At 55.9% G+C, this 16,371-nt stretch overlaps 1 protein-coding gene across 1 annotated transcript in view; it reads right to left on the reverse strand.

The window, feature by feature from the left end:
* The window catches only part of SORCS2 (sortilin related VPS10 domain containing receptor 2), a 502,479-nt gene extending 486,436 nt beyond the window's left edge, over positions 1 to 16,043 (reverse strand). The window contains exon 1 of the mRNA XM_063107926.1: positions 15,567 to 16,043. Coding sequence (XP_062963996.1) covers positions 15,567 to 16,043 — 477 coding nt within the window. The remainder of the gene's footprint in view (positions 1 to 15,566) is intronic.
* Between the last annotated feature and the right edge of the window lie 328 nt (positions 16,044 to 16,371).

Here is a 16,371-nt window from a genome sequence, read left to right on the forward strand (position 1 = left end):
GACAAGAGGAGCCCCGTCTGTGATTCACCCTCTCCCCCACGATTCCTGTAAACACCGGCTACGAGACTCAGACACCCTGGGGCCGGGGGCTGGAGACAAAGTCTCAAAAACAAACACTCCCAGCCAACTTCCTTGGTTGCAGACGGGAACCATACCCGAGCTGTAGGGATCCTCACAACTCAGGGGCAGGACATGCACAAAAGCCTCAGGATGCCTCCTCCAGCGCAGCGCCACTCCTGGAGACAGGTGGCTGTGTCCACTGATCCAGGGCCAGCTCACATGTCCACAGCCTTTCCCTGGGGTCACCCCAGGGGCTCCAGGAAGAGAATTTGGGAAAGCACCAGCCTGAGAACACCAAGGTCTGGCTGTCCACCCAGCTCTGCCCCTCCCAGGGGTGGACTCTGTTTAAGCCACTCAACATCCCAGGCCTCGATTTTCTCATCTGCAAAATGAGACCGCCAGCCAGGCTCTGCGATTCCATGCAACACCAACATCGCCTCATTTAACACGGTGGTTCTTGACTTCTTTGGGTTGAGGTTTTGGTGGCACACTCAAGGGCATTGAAAGACTCGAATCAACACTAACCAAGCGTGACCTCAGGGTCCCTCCCTCCAGGACTAGACACCCACACCCAGTTACTGCTCCATTTCACAGGTGCCACCTTCAGTCCATGGTGCCGTCTGATGGGGCTGCCTCCCACCCTGCCCAGGCCATCCCCCATGCCCAGGGCACAGAGGTCCCGGCTGTCCCAGGACATGTTCACCCTGCTGGCATGGCCTCTCACCTCTCCCTGCATGTCATCACACGACCTGTCGCCAGAGTCTATCCACAGGACACGTTGACAAAAAATGTCACGGGCACCCATGGAAGAGGTAGCACAGCTCACAGAGGGGACAGCTGTGGGGCCACGTGCAGGGGTCATGGTGACTCATGAGCTGTGTGGACATAGACATGGCCTGGAGCCAAGCTGAGTGGCCCCAGTTGACCAGGTTTGGGGATTCACCAGACAGCAAAACATAAAAAGCATTAGCAAGGGGGACTGCTTTACCGTGTCCCCCATGAAAGTCACAGAGCCCACAGCTGACCACTCTGGGGGCCCGGGGCAGCAGGGATGAGAATGGCACCATCCAATGGCTGCAGGTTTTTCTCCCAAGGTGGGCGGGTGACATCTCCTCCCTCTGCCCTCTGGAGGGTCCTGCCCAGAATCCCCTCCCTTCCCCCATTCTTGATCCTCGTTTGGAGACCAAACTCCTCCCTGCCCCCCAGGTCTCCATCTGTGCAGTTGCAGGGCTGGGTCTGTGGGCCTGGCCTGGAGACCAGAGCACTGCAGCCCTCTGGCCGACACGATGGGTTCAGGACAGGCAGGTGCTCCAAGGTGGCCAGCGAGTCTCAGTCCTGGGCTTCTCTTGGGAAGCACTGGCCATAGCAGCACTTTCTAGTCTGATTCTCATGGAGCCAGGACTCAGAGGGCTACCTGAGAAGGAAGCCACAGGGAAACAGAGCACAGAGATGGAGACAGGCTGAGCCTGGTGCCAACAGCAGAGCCCCTGAAGCCAGCCGTGCCTGAAGCCAGCTCCGTGGATGTTCCGGCTGTGAGCCTATGAATTCCACTTTTTCACTTAAGCTAGTTGGAGCTGGGTTTCTGTGGTTGGTCGCCAAGAGCCCTGCTTAACAGCTCCTTTTGTGCACAGCATTGCAGGAGACGAGAAGGAAAGACAGAAAACAGCAACAGGCACCCACCCTGGAGCACCTTGGAACCAATCGTCAGAACGCAGCCAGGGGGAACCATGTGCCCAGCTGTGTGGTGGGGACTACAATTCCTAGTCGAGGCTTGGAAGAGGGAAGACCCTAGAGTGCCGAGCGACAGGAAGACAGCTTCCAGGAGGCAACGACCTTGGGAGATCTTCCCCCAGAGCCATCCCTGCACTCCACCCCATCTTTTCGGGTCGACAGGAACCTGGGGCAGGGCGGCCATGGAAACTCAGGCCACCGAAGGGGATTTATCCATGCAGATGAAGGGAACATTCCTGACAGCATTACACAGAAACAGACGCCACATAACATTCATTATCCACTTTCCCTACTATAAAAATATTTCCCATTACGTTTTCTTCCAGGTGGAGGGAGAATAAAAAGGATTGAGGATTAAGGGATTAAGGACAGTCTGAGCCACTTGCTCCCGCCCCCTCGTCTCACTGGGGCCCCCACCTTGTCACGCCTGCTTTCTTCTCAGTGGTCTGTTGGGACCTGTACATACTTGGTGGAATTTCACCTGGACAACCAGAGCTTTTAAAGATGCCGTAACAAATGTTAGGGAATGACCGTCCAAGCGTCACTGTGGGCAAATACAAGTTTGGGCCTAGTCCCCATCTGTGTTAACACAAACTCATGGATTTGTTGGTTAGTGGGCGCTGCCCTCTCCGACTATGTGGAAAACCAGACCCCACAGCATGGAGGTGAGCTCAGGATACAATAAAAACCAGATCAGGATTGATCTTGAAATCCACAGGTCAGTGCCTGCATTTCAGACAGGGGTGAGGCACGGCTGTCACAACCTTGGGAACTGGTCCCTCCCCTACTCCCAACACACAACCAAGAAGGGGCCAAGCCCGCCCAGAACGTTCCATGAGAGAGGCACGCTTCAGCACCACGGCCTCGAAAGCTGGCCTCACTCTGACGCTCTGGCAGGGGTCCCTTCCAGCAGGGAGGTGCGGCAGCTTCCTATGGAGATGGGCGCCCAGCCTGACCCTCCACACAGCCTCCCCCAAGAGATCACAAGTGTCTGCAGACCCCGGGATGGGCCAGCCCAACCCAGAAGACAGGACAGAGTCGGAGCCCCCAGAGAGGGAGGCCAGGGTAAGGGAGCACAAGGGCAAGTCCTGGGGTGATGGGGGGCTCCACCAGCCCAGAAGGGTGGGACGGGGGCAGCAGGCAGGGGACACCAGCCCTTTATGGGAGATGAGCCTACTGTCCACAAGACCGGGTTGGTCTCATCACCCACCTTCAGGAGGAGAAAGACGGAGTTCCCCAAGGCTGGCCTCGGACTCTCAGAGCGCCTTTCTGTGCTCAGAAGGTCCCCGACCTGGGCCGGGGCCTCAGGCAGCTCTCTGTAGGCTCACCCAAGGGACCACAGAGAGGAGACAAGGGTTCCTCGCAGGCAGGAAGCAAATCTGTCTCTACAGCAGCTCTCACCTCTGCAGAGATGCATCACGAACCTCACTGCACGGGGTGGAGATAAGTTAGTGCTTTGAAGCGCTTCCGAGGTTACCTGCAAAGCAGGCAGCTTGCCAGGGAGCCTCCTCTGTCACTCAATGGCCACGCGTGGATAGCAGGACCCTACTTCCCCACATTCCTCAGCAGGGATGAAGAGGGCTGGCCTCTGAGCTACAGCAGCCCTTCAAGATCAATGCTCTCCTCCTACCCTGTCATTTCCCAGGTCACCAGATATTCACTGAGCATCTACGAAGCACCAGGCACTAGGGGGACAGCTGGGAACTAAACCAGCTGAAGCCCCTGCCCTCCTGGAGTCCTCACCCTCAGGGGGCTGTGGGAGGCCAGGGAGGGGCTGCAGCCTGTGGGAGGCGGGGACACTGGGGGCAGAGGCTGGAGTGTGGGGTGGCCGGGGAGATCCCATGGCGTCCATCGGTTTCCTCTCTTGTCTCATAGCCACGTCCTATCTTGCGTTACCATTATTTCTGCATGTGTGTAAGTGCTTCCTTCAGGAGCCCAAAACTTGGATGGAGAAACAATGACATCTTTGTTTTCGCTAACGCCAACTGAAATTAGGCATTTCCTTCCACTATGAAGTAAGCAACAAGTCACAGCAGTACCATCAGTACCTGGACTTTGTCACCCACAGAAAATCACAGGTATTTCTGGGGCAGATCACAGTCATTGTCGATCTCAAAATATCATTTACGCTCATCACAACCTCAAAATTACAGTAGTTGTCACAGCTGCTGCTAGCCCTTGTTGACGTGTTACTAAAGAAATTCATTCTGGGGGGCTTCTTTTTGGCGGCTGGCCAGCATAGGGATCCAAACTCTTGACCTTGGTGTTACCAGCACCATACTCTACTGAGTGAGCTAACTAGCCAGCCCCCAAGAAATTAGTTTTAATACTTTGATAATTTCATTGCCATAGAATTGTTTTCCTTTTAATCTATGTATATCCTGTTATGCTAATTACACAATCTGAGAAAGTTCCGTGGGCTTCTCCAGACATGGGGTGGGTGGGAATCTACGGCACAGAGACAGCCAAGAATCCCTGTGCCAGGTCGGGGGCTCTTAGAGCCAGGAAACCCCTGAATGTGCATCCAGGGGCCACCCAACATGCCTAACACCAAGCCGGGACCCAGCAGCCACCTCAGTGCATGGACGGACAGCTGCTGTGGGAAATCAAAATAAACACACAGAAGCCTACTCCACAGTTCAACGATAAATCAGAAAATAAACTTGGATGGGGTTAAGCGATATTGATGGGAATAAATTGAGAAAAACATAGGGTTTTCATTGAGTGCTTTATTTTCATGGAGTGAAAATTGAATTACATAACTGGTCAATGAGGTGGTCAATAGGGAAAAATGCCTGAAAGCATGGGAGAATGAGAAATGGGCTTGAACTTGAAATGCAAACAGTTACCCTTATCAAGGGTGGCACTCCAGACCATCCGTCCTGGGATGACCTTTTCCATCCTTGGCCTAGCACAGACCAGCCTATGTCTGACTTTCCAAGGCTGACAGATCTGGACTTCCCGGGCTCAGAGAGACTGCCCCTCCCTCGGGTCCTGCGTGACAGAGCTAAGGGGTTATCAGAACAAAACAATCCACTTCTGGGACATATTCTTGTTGCAGTGTCCTGTCTAGACACAGAATTGCCTTGAATGCCATGAGTATTTCTTCTCCAAAAACATGGACAGTGGATTTCTTTGGGGACTGCAACCATGCTACAGACCAGCAAGCACGCAAAACCCAAGGCAGACACAGAGTGATTTCTGCTGTGGTTAAAATGTCGGGCTCAATCAAAAAATGAACATAGAATTACCACATGATCCAGCAATTCCAGTTCTGGGTGTACACCCAAATGGATCGAAAACAGGGATCAGACAGATATCTGCGCACCCACGTTCATAGCAGCATTATTCACAATGGTCGTAGGTGGAAGCAGCCCAAGGACCCACCAGCAGGTGAACAGATAAATAAAACATGGTGTATACACACAATGGAATATCATCAGCCACAAAAAGGAAGAAAATTGTGACCCACACTACAACACGGATGGACCTCGAGGACATTATGTTCAGTGAAATAAGCCAGATGCAAAAAGGTCAAATCCTACATGATTCCATCATACGAGGTCCCTAGAGTGGGCACACTCATAGAGACAGGGTGCAGGTGGTGGGTGCCAAGGGCTGAGGGAGGGGAGGGGGCTTAGTGTGGAATGGGGACAGAGTTTCAGTTATGCAAAATGAGAGTCCTAAAGATGGACGGTGGTGACGGCTGCACAACAGTGTGATTGTGCTGAATGCCACCGGACAGTACACTTAAAAAAACGGTTCAGATGGTCCATTCCATGTAATGTGTATTTTACTACAATTTAAAAAATAATAAGAATCAAAGAATAAAAATATTTCTTGTACTTAGAAAAAAAAAAAAAAAAACTCAGGCTGAAAAGAGAAGGAATTCAAGTCACATCCCAGCCCCTCCCAGCTGTGTGACTGGAGATGGGTCCTCACACCATGCTGACCCTTACTTTTCTTACCTGTAAATGAATATAACAACGATCTCTACTTTGTGGGACTGTTTCTGGAACCAAATGAGCTAATATATGTGACATGCCAGCACCTGCCTGGGGGGCTGTGATGATTAACTTTATTATGAGGGTTACTAATCAGGAGCACCATGTAAACAGTGAGGAATTATTATTATAAGGGAAAATGACATCAGAAGCAGAAGCTTGGAGGTGACTCTCCCTGACGGATGCTATGTCCCCATGGAGGCCCGTGAGATGACATCTCCACTTCTGAGGCTTCAGGAACATGCATGGTGCAGAAACCTCATAAAGAACTCCTTCTGAATTAAAATTGATCTGAATAGAAGCAGCCACACTGTGCTTGACTCCTTTCTTGCTTTAATTTGAACTTAATTTATCTCTGAGCATCAGGAAACAGGGCCGAGCAAGAGATGTGCCCCGTTCCAGTCAAGGCGAGCTCAACATTGCAGGAAATTATCTGCTTTTGCAAGAAAATTACTAAGGAAGGAAAGTGCTGTTATTTTAAGATCTCCGAGCTGGTATGAGGAGAAACTAATTAAATGATTGTAATTTTCTGTGCAAATACAGCAACTGACTGCTACAGGAATGCAAAATAAGAAGGAACTTTCTCCACCTCAAAAGAACACTGGAGTTTTAATTTCTTTTCCCAGTTTCCCAGTGAGAGCTCTCACTCAAGTATCCCAATTAAATTTTTAAATGACAAATGGAGCTTAATTGGAAAAACGATGAGCACTGTGTGCAGGCTGTGGAGCTGGAGCTGTCCCCGAATTGTGGGCTTACTAGGAAAGACTCTGCTGCTGTCCTTGGTGAGCAATCAGTGGCTCCTGGTGGGCTAAGAACAGTAGCCTGAGTCCACCTGTCACAGCCTCGCACACAGGTCCGCGCTTGCGGGCACCTGCGATGGGAATGTGGCTACAAAAGAGCCACGGCTGCAGCTGTGGATGGCACTTCTTTCATCCCCAGAATCCACAGCAAAAGCAGGATGTGGACAGATACGCAACACACGCCTTCACCTTTCAAATGCTGCAGATAGCAACCTTGCTGTCCTGATGGCCAGGGCCAGGGTTTCCTGCTCCCCGGACTTCCAGGCAGGGAGGAAACCAGCCAGGAACAGTGTTGCAGCAACAGCCGGGCTTCTCAGGTCATGGGATCTCTATGCAATCCACAGAGCACCCATCGAAACTGGGGAATTGGAAGGGCTGAGGAGGAGGTGGGCCATTTAGTAAGAATCTATAAATAACTCACTCTTTGGAGTCTGAAAAAAGACAGACAAGGTGGCACCCAACGGGAAGGAAATTTATAAGCTCCCCATCAGTTTCTACACCGGTAAAGGCACAGGGATCCTGTACAGTATGGTATCCCAGCTGGTTTCCCAGGCACTCCAGCTCTGTACTCCCTGGCATCATCCTTGCAAGTCTTGGCCTGACTGTGAAAAATAATCATCAAAGCCCTGGGCTGCATTCTAATCTGAAGGGATGTGTGGAAGAATGAGATTGATTTATGACCTCTTTAAAGTACTCTCAGGAACCTTCACACAATGACAAATTAAATAGCCCCTTTATTAAAGCAAAAGTGGATCTGTGAAATGTGTTCAGAAACATTATGAATGGGGTTGTCTTTAAGCCTTGAGCCAGGCTACTTGATCGGCAGATGTGTCCTCTCTCTGGCCACCAGTGCCCCAGCCCCCATGCCTTTCCCTCAACCTTAATAGTCTTCAAATCCCAGCCTCGTCCTCCGCCCATGTGACGCCGGCTCCACCCGTCCTTCAGATAGGCTCCGTCTTCACCTCCTCCAGGATTTCTTCCCAGATTTCCCCAGTACAGATTCATAGGGTTCCAAGTATGCTCTGTGATTGATTCCTGTCCAGGCAGAACATTTCACCAGGGCAGGGACCAAGTCTGATTTTGCTTATCACTGTATCCCTGGCACCTAACAGAGCTGGCACATAAGAGGTGCTCAGTAAACAGTAGTTGAGTCAAACGGTTACGATGAGCTGAGTCTTGAGCTAACTGCTAGAGGGAAGGAAAAGGTCAACGCTCCGGAATACCACAAAGTGAAGGAGGACACTGGAGATTAAGCTGGCCAGGCCCCCATCCACAGGGCGCCCAGGCCCCAGCGCTGGCCTAACACACACGGATCACTATCCTTACTTTACAGACTAGGAACAGAGGCTCAGAGAGGTTCAGTCCTCATCCGAGAGTGAACAGCATGTTCAGGGTGAGGCCAGCTGCCCGACGCTGGAGTCTGCAGTGGACACCTTCTGCAGGAAACCTGCCTTCCCTCATTACTTAACACAGGGCTGCCGTGAAGTTGCAGTACTGTGCCCACCAAGTCTTTTCTACATCAGCCCTGCCTTCCATTTACATAAATAAATTCACAAATGTTTACTAAAAATACAACGTTGGGGTTGATAGTGGCCCTGGAGATCGTCTGGTCCTGCCACTCAATCTGAGGCCTAGGGAAGAGTGGGCTCATGCACGCCCAGAAGATGGAACAGAACCAGCACTTCCTGCCGGAGACCGGCACACCGAGAGGTGAGCGTCCAGCCGAGCGCCAGAGGGGGACGAAGCCAGGTCCACTGAAGGGGACAGGGGATGCAGAGCAGGCATTCTGAGGGTCAGGGAAAGGAATCCAGGGGGTCAGAACCAGAAGAGCAGCACGGAAGGGGCACTTGACAGGCATCCCACTGATGCCCAGGCTCTCCCCAGCAACTCTGGACTCCCAAGTTGGCCCTGGTGGCCCAGCTTCTCACCCAAAGCTGAAGTGGCCCGGAGCATGGACATTTGGCCTCTCTGAGCACTTGCAGGAAGAGGAGCTCGTTGCCTCCAGAGCAGCGAGAGCCCACACTGCGGCCCAGCTGGCCTCCCACACCCCTGCCCTGCACACCCAGCTGAAGACAATGCAGCACGCCCAGGTCTGCCCAGCTTCACACGTGACACTGCCACCTCCCCACAGTACACCAAAGGGGGGGCTTCCCGCCCAGGGCCGGTCTCCACCTCCCTGTACACACTCCACCCGTCGGCCCCTCTTCTGGACAACTTTAGCCCAGGCAAGTGCTCAGCAGGGCAGGGTACTTTTAGATCTGATGAACTGCTTTAGGGGGTGGGAGAGTGTGGGGGAATTCTCTCGGGGGTCCTCGGAAGCAACATGCACAGACCAGCACCTGAAGAGGCACAAGGAGAGGATGGAACATAGGAGAAGACACAGGGAACCTAAATCCCCAGTCAAAACCTCACCTGTGGTGCCTGAATGAGAACGCAGACAGAGGCAGGTTCCCCATCCCCAGAGGAGGCACGCTCCTCTGAGACCAGCGAGGTGGGTGGGTCAGTGCAGGCCAGCCCAGGGGCAAGAGCATCCTTCAGGTCCCCGCCAGGAGATGCCAGGGCAGGGCCCCCAGAGAGAGGCCCACTTCACTGCACGCGCACTGGGCGCCAGGCAGCCGCTCCACCAGCCCCACCTGCCCTCTCCTCCACAGGCGTCTCTGCTCCCCCCACACCCCCCAGTCTTGGCAACCTTCCCCATCTCCCTCCACCCATGGCCCATTCGTAGCTGTCCAGACCCCTCCCCGGTTGAAAGGAAGTGTCCCTTCCCCACACACCCCTCCCCATCTGTGCCTCCACACCCACCCCCACCTCACTCCACATGAATTGCAGGCACGGGTGTCTGGGTACCCCCTTTCCAGTGCTCCACAGGAAGCAGCTGGTCCCACCAGCTCCAGACCCCTCCTCACGGGCCCAGGCTAGTGCCTGCATATAACTACCAAGCTAGGACCGAGTCAGAAGAGGAAGGGAGCTCGTCTCCAGCCCCCTGGCCCAGAGCAGAACAGAGACAGGGATGACAACACGAAGAACGCCCAGCAGCCCCTCCTAGGTACAGGCCCCGATGGGGCCCGTTGGCTGCTTCTCCCCGACGCTCTAGTGAGCAGCCGATTCGGGAGCTAACGTGAGGCTGCTTCTGGGCTTCTAGTTCTGGACACAACACTCTCTGCATCTCGCAGGGGCTCTCAGCATGCCCGTGGTCTCCCCTGGCACCGACACTCTGCATGTGAGGCAGCACAGGCGTGCAGAAGCCCAGGTTGTCCCCGGCACAGGGCAGCATGTGGGCAGCATGTGGGCCCATGGGTTCACAACAAGACCTCCTAAACTCTGCTCGCCCCACACATGTCCCCTCTGACTGTCACTGGTCCCACAACACAGGCTTCCCTGGCCCCCTCGCCAGTGGTGGTCCAGCCACCAGGCCTGGGATCCCCAGCGGCTCACAGGGCCAGCAGCAGCTCCTGACAGCAAACACGACAGGTACTCAGCACTGGTCATCATGTCCCTTGGCCTCTGTCTGCTTTTGTCTCTCTCTAGGTGGTCACTGGACCCCTGGGGGTGGCTGCCACAACAGAGAAGCCCTTCATCTGGACAGGCTGACCAGCCATCAGCCAGACCTTTCGCTCCAATCCAGTCCCCACCCCTGAAACGCTGGGAGGCCCGTACTGAGGTGACATGGAATTCCAAAACAGTGCATGGGAAGTTCAGTGGCCTGAAGTGTGAGACCCAGCGCCCCGGGGCCCTATGCCCACTAGGGTAGAACAGAGGTGACACCATGAAATCACAGCATTGGGACAGGGCTCCGAATCAGCTTTGCAACTAGACTCGAGCCTCTGCACGCTGCGGGCTGACCTCGCACCTTCCAGCCCAGCCCCGCCTCATCCTGTCATCTCAGCACACTCTCCTCATCCAGGCGCCACTGTCACAGCAGCCTCCTCCCTGAGCTCAGTCCAGAGGTCTCACCCAGTGGCCCCCACCATGCCCCGCCTCAACACTGCCCCTGGGGCTCCTTATGAATCACTCCCGACCTTGACATCTTTACTGAGCTCTTGCTAGGGACCAGGCTCTTATCTAAGCAGGACAAACCCACGAGTCTCTACTTCTCCAGCTTTCAAGATGTGGACATGGAGGTCTAGAGAATTTAGTCCGTTTTCCCGGGATCCCAGAGCCAAGAAGGGGCACCAGGACACTAACCCAGACAAGCTGCCTCCAAAGCTTGTTGTCAATATCCACCACCCCACCTGCCATGGTGGGTTCTTCAGCCTCAGGTGTGGAGTCCATCAGGAGGTGTCTTCAATCCATTTTTTCCAGATTTCTTTCCTCTGGTTCATCTCCATGCACAATGTGCTCACTATCTCTTTATAAGAAACAAATGCACCTTCAAACTCCTACCTCCCTTGCTCAAGCCGTTCCTCCCGCTGCAGTGTCCTTCTCCATCTCCCGTGCACTCCACCTGCTCATCCTTTAGGCCAGCCCTGATGCCACCTCTTCCACACAGTCTTCCCTAATTTCCCCATCAGTGTCCTCAGGGGAACGTGACACCCGCTCCTCATATCCTAACTGATAACGGCCATCTCTTCCCTCCCACTAGACTACTCCGAGCTCCACTGCACTAAGCTCAGGGAATACAAAGGTAACCAAGACCCCTTCCCTGCTATTAGGGGCTGAATTGTGCCTCTCCCAAATCCATATGTTGAAGTCCTAACACCCGGCCCCTCAGAATGTGACTGTGTTTGGAGAAAGGGCCTCTAAAGAGATAATTCAGTTAAAATGAGGCCGTCAGGGTGGGCCTTAATCCATATGACTGATGTCCTTATAAGAAGCGGAGATTAGGACACAGACACACAGAGGGACGACCATGTGAAGACACAGGGAGAAGACGGCCGTCTGCAAGCCAAGGAGAGGCCTCAGAAGGGACCAGCCCTGCCCACACCTTGATCTCTGGCTTCCAGCCTCCAGGACTGTGAGAAAGTACATTTCTGTGGTTTAAGCACCCCAGTGTGTGGCACTTTGTCATGGCAGCCCGTGCAAACCCATACACCTGCCCTCAAGGAAAGTGACATCGGACAAGTGTCATAACGAAATTCCCACACAACTTGGGGGAGAGGCTATGGGTGCTGCTATGGGTGTTCCTTCGCCTTTGAACTTAGAGAAACCAACTTCAGAAGCTCTTCCGATTTGCAGCTCTAGTTCTCTGGTATACAGTGTGCACACATATCGGAGTCATCAAGACCCCAGAGCAGACAGTATGGGTAATCTGCTCAGAATTATCTCTGCATACGACTCCCTTTGACATCCCCAACTGTGTAGACACAGCACAGAGCAGATCTGGAAAATGAGGAGGGGGGAGGACAGGAGGGGAGAGGACAGCGCAGGAGAGTGGAGAGGCGGGGCAGGGTCAGGTAAGTGCTATCTGCCTGCTGAACAGGGACGGGGTGAACAAGCTGGGCCTGGCTGCAGAAACCTCACATTCAAGTGATGCATCCTAGGTGAAGTTCAAGAGCCATGAGGGAGGGAGCCCAGGTGAGCTGCGCTTAAAATAAGCACAGTGAGCACATGATTTCCCCAGAAACAGTAAAATGGGGACGGGGGCACAACACCTTCCCATCAGGGTAACATGAAACTGCAAGTCCAGAGGCAGAGACCAGCAGCACTCTGCAATATTTACCCACCTTCCAGTAACACCACTGCCTCTGACGGCAGCTCAGGAGACGCAAAACCAGGGGCCGCTGTGCACGACCCATTCTGGACTCATAAAAAGGCAATGCCGGTTGATCTCAATGAAACCTTAATTTCACACATAGCAATTTGTTTCTACAGCCAAATGTCAGTCAGAAAAGCAGCGTCTGAACTTCCAAGCAAGTCCCCTTCCATGTCTCCATGGGAGCAGGAAGAATCAAGCCATTGGAAGGAAAACTCACATATGTTCACGGAGCTGCAGGGACAGGGCTTGTCTCCAAACCCGCCCGAATCCTGCGATTCTGTTTTGTGGGATGCTCTCAAATGTCATGTTAAAAAGCCCATCTCCCTCATCAAATACTTTTTTTCATTGTGAAAAACACCTGACACGGTAAAGTAAACACTCTCTCTGCTCATTTGACCACACCTGCTGAGGGCCGTGAGCAAGCAAAATGAAATGAAGTTGTAGAAAGACTCGGCTCAAGTTAGTTTCTTTCCAGGTGTAGTTTTCAAAGATGGTGCTTCCAAGTTCAGGTGAAGCCAACTGCCAAATTCCAGCTAAAACCTTTGGCCCTGTGGCCGTACGCTGAGAACGGAGGGGCAAAGTGCATCCCTAAGCTCCTTTGCCTGCCAAGAAAGCAATGCTGTGCAGGCAGCCAGCACCGAGAAAGTAACAATTTTAAAAACCAATCTTACTGAGTTAGCCCTCAGTGCCAACTTTCACCCTCTCTCCCACTGCTTCTCCAGGCGAGGACACACTAAAGCCTCACCTGCCTTCAGCCACAGGTGATCTGTTTTTCCAGAAAGAATGCCCCTCTTCCCCGATGGCCTGGTCCAGAGAACAGATGCATGAGGGAGGCAGGAGCGGGAAGATGTTTAAGCCAAATGCCTGGGCCAGCATTTCAAAGCTATCCCCTTCTCTTGACCCCACAGATGCCCAAGCTCGCTTATTGTAATGTGGGGGCGGTCCTGGCTCCCGCCACCTAGGTGTGTGTTAAGTGCCAGGCTATGCCCCACTCTCCATGCCTCATCCCTGCCCCTTGCTTCCCACTGGCCAGAGCAGATGCACCCCTCAGAGCTCTTCTCTGGTTCCTTGGACTTCCTGCTCCCCTCTCATGAGAAGCCCGTGCTTGTTCACAACCTACACTCACAACCACCCCCCAGCATACACCTGCCAGCAGCCATAATACAAGCCCGCCCAGTCACAAAAGAATCACTCAACCCAGCCACCGCCCTCAAGGGGCAAAGCCAGGTGGGCTCCTCCCCCGACCCCCAGTGCCCAGCCCCACTGGCCCAAGCTCCCCTGTTAACTCTCTGCAAGGAAGCGACACACACTGTGCCCAGGCTCTGAGCTCAGAATGGGGTCAGGCTGGCTGCCAGCCATCCTGAAGGCAGCTGGCCCCATCTCCTGTGGCTCCTGCAGCCCAGGGTCGTACTGTCACTCCCATTCCTCCCATGAAGCTAAGTGACAAAGGGACAGGAGTAAGCTGCTGGATCAACAACCTGAGATGGAGGAGGGCATTGGGGTGGGGGGACAGATATTTCTGGCAGGATTTACTTTTAATGTTTATTCGGTCTTTTGAGTTCTTGGTTTCTGGTTTACCTTTCGGCTCTGGCTCAGGGGACATGGTTTGTTCACACGTACTGGGAGTAAGGAAGGGCTGGGTCCAGCTGCATCCCTGGGGTCTGTCCCTTCTCTCAAGATGCAGATGGGGAGGGCACCCTCAAGGCTCTGCTAGGGAGGGGGCACCTGCTGCCTTCTGTAAGCTCCCCGCCATCAGCACCCTGACTGCCCTCTGGTCTGCTGTGCCTGGGGAGTCAACTGTGCCCTCTGAGGGCTGCTAGTCTAACTTGGGATGCCAGAAATGACCCAAGACCAGAGACTTGCCTCCCAGCAGCTATCAGTCAGTCGGTTGGGGACGGGGCTGGCAGGACCCTGGGATCTGGGCCAATCAAGTCCATTCAGTGCTGCCCTCTGCCCCAACACAGTCATCTGCCCACGCCATCCCTTCTCTAGCACAAATCGCAGCCCCCAGGGAGTGGCACGTGGGGCTGGACAGAGGAGGGGGTACAAGGGCCGCCCAGCCCAGGTCATGCCCTTTCCTGGCTACAGAAGCTGGTGGTCCCACCCGCTCCACCCCCAATGCAGCAAGCACCCTGGCCTGGAGCTGACTCCTCAGAACTCTGGGGAGCAAGGAGAGGAGGTGGGGGTCAGGCACTGGGGGAGACTGCAGTGGTGGACAGCCATGCAGCCATGCAAGGGTCCCATCTCCCCTCCCCATACAAACGTGCACTCCCCTGGAGACTCACAGCTGCCACCTCCCTGCCCCATCCTTCTCCCAAATCTGCAAAACTGTAGAGAACCCACCTGGGGCTGCCCAGAGGTGACCCCAGAATGACCATCAGCCATTTCACAGAAAAAGCGAGGCTGAGGCAGCCACCAGGAGAAGAACAGAAAGAGACCCCCATTCCTGGGCACACACCACCAAAGGATGGGGCAGGATGGGGGAAGGAGAACCACAGCGTCGGTGCGTGGAGAGCCGAGGTCCCTAGTAGAGGTGGCCGTGGGGGAGGGTGGCAAACTTACAGGTGGACGGACACCAAAGTGGACGGGAAGGTGGGGGACGGCCGGGAGTTTGCGGCAGCCCCGGCAGCCCTAGCAGCCCGAGACGTGTTTAGGGCGCGGAGGCGCTGAACCCCGGGGGTACGCGAGTCGGGGCGCCCTGGCGCGCACACTAGGGGATTCTGGAGATAAGGGTAACCCCAGAATCGAGAGTCCCAGCAGAGGACGCCTAGCTGACCGGGGAAGTCCTAGAGCCTCCGGAGGCGCCACCCGCGGGGTCCAGGGTAAACCAGGGTGGGGAGGATCCAGGGGCCAGAAATCCCAGAACGCGACGCTGAGCGGACCCCGTGGAGTGTGGAGGCGACCCGGGCGACACAAAGCTGAGGTGATCCTGAAGGATTTGGAGGCGCCCCGAGGTGGCCGGGGCCCCGAAGCCTCTGGGGACCTTCCAGTTAAACCGGGACCTGCAGGCGTGGGGAGGGACCCCGAGGTGGCTCAGGGTCCTTAAATCTGCAGAAACGTCCCCCGAGGTGGAACACAGGCTCACATATCCGGGGACCTCTCCTCAAGTAACCGGTGCCCTGAGACCAGTAGGGGCGCCGCCGAGGTGACCCACGTCCCCAAGTCGCCCAGAACGCCAGGGATGACCGCCGGGCGGTCGGGAAGTGGGGGGCTGTGGCCGTCCCCCCAGGGTGCCCCGAGGTGTCCCAGGCAGGGGAGCGCGCGGAGGTCACTTACGCTGCTGTTCTCGCCCGTCCAGTGCACCATCGCCTGGTTGTGTGTCGCGTCCCCCTTGAGCACGAACGACGTGCTGATGAGCGAGACCTGCGCCCGCGAAGTCGCTCCGGCCACCGGCGCCGCCCGCGCCCAGCGCCCCTGGCCCGCGGCGGGGGCGCCGTCCTCGCCGGGACCCGGAGCGGGACCGGGACCGGGACCTGGAGCGCCGGGCTCCACGCCGCGCGCCTGCCGGTCGTCGCCGCTGCCGGGCTCCGCACGCCCCGCGGGCGGGCTCCGCGGCAGCCGGCTCAGCCGGGCGCGGGGACCCAGGCGCCCGGGCTCGGGGGAGCGCCCCGCCGCCCCGCAGGCGACCAGCAGCAGCAGCAGCAGCGGCGGCAGGAGCGGCCGCGAGCGCGGCGGCGGCGGCGCCGCGGGGCTCGGGGCTCGGGCGGCGGGGCCGGGGCCCTTCGGGGCGCGCGGAGGCCCCCGGTGCGCCATGGTCGCCGAGGGCGGCGGCGGGGCAGCGCGGGCGAGGGAGACCGCGGCCGGCCGGGAGAGCGGGAGGGCGCCGGGGAGCGCCAGCCAGAGCGCAGAGAAAGGAGCCGGCGACGGAGGGAGCCGCGGGAGGAGGGGACTCGCCGGCCCCGCCGCCGCCGCCCGCGCAGCCGAGCGCGCACCGCCACCTGCCGGCCGCACCGCGCGAGCACCCGCCGGCCTCGCTGCCCGGCCCGCCCTAGGTGCTGGGCGAGGCCCCCGCCTCCCGCCCCCTCCCCGGGATCCCCTGCCTTCCTTCGCTGCCCCTTCCCTCTGCACCCCTTCTTCCCTC

This window comes from Cynocephalus volans, chromosome 9, assembly GCF_027409185.1.
Source record: "Cynocephalus volans isolate mCynVol1 chromosome 9, mCynVol1.pri, whole genome shotgun sequence".
In the NCBI taxonomy this organism is placed as follows: domain Eukaryota; kingdom Metazoa; phylum Chordata; class Mammalia; order Dermoptera; family Cynocephalidae; genus Cynocephalus; species Cynocephalus volans.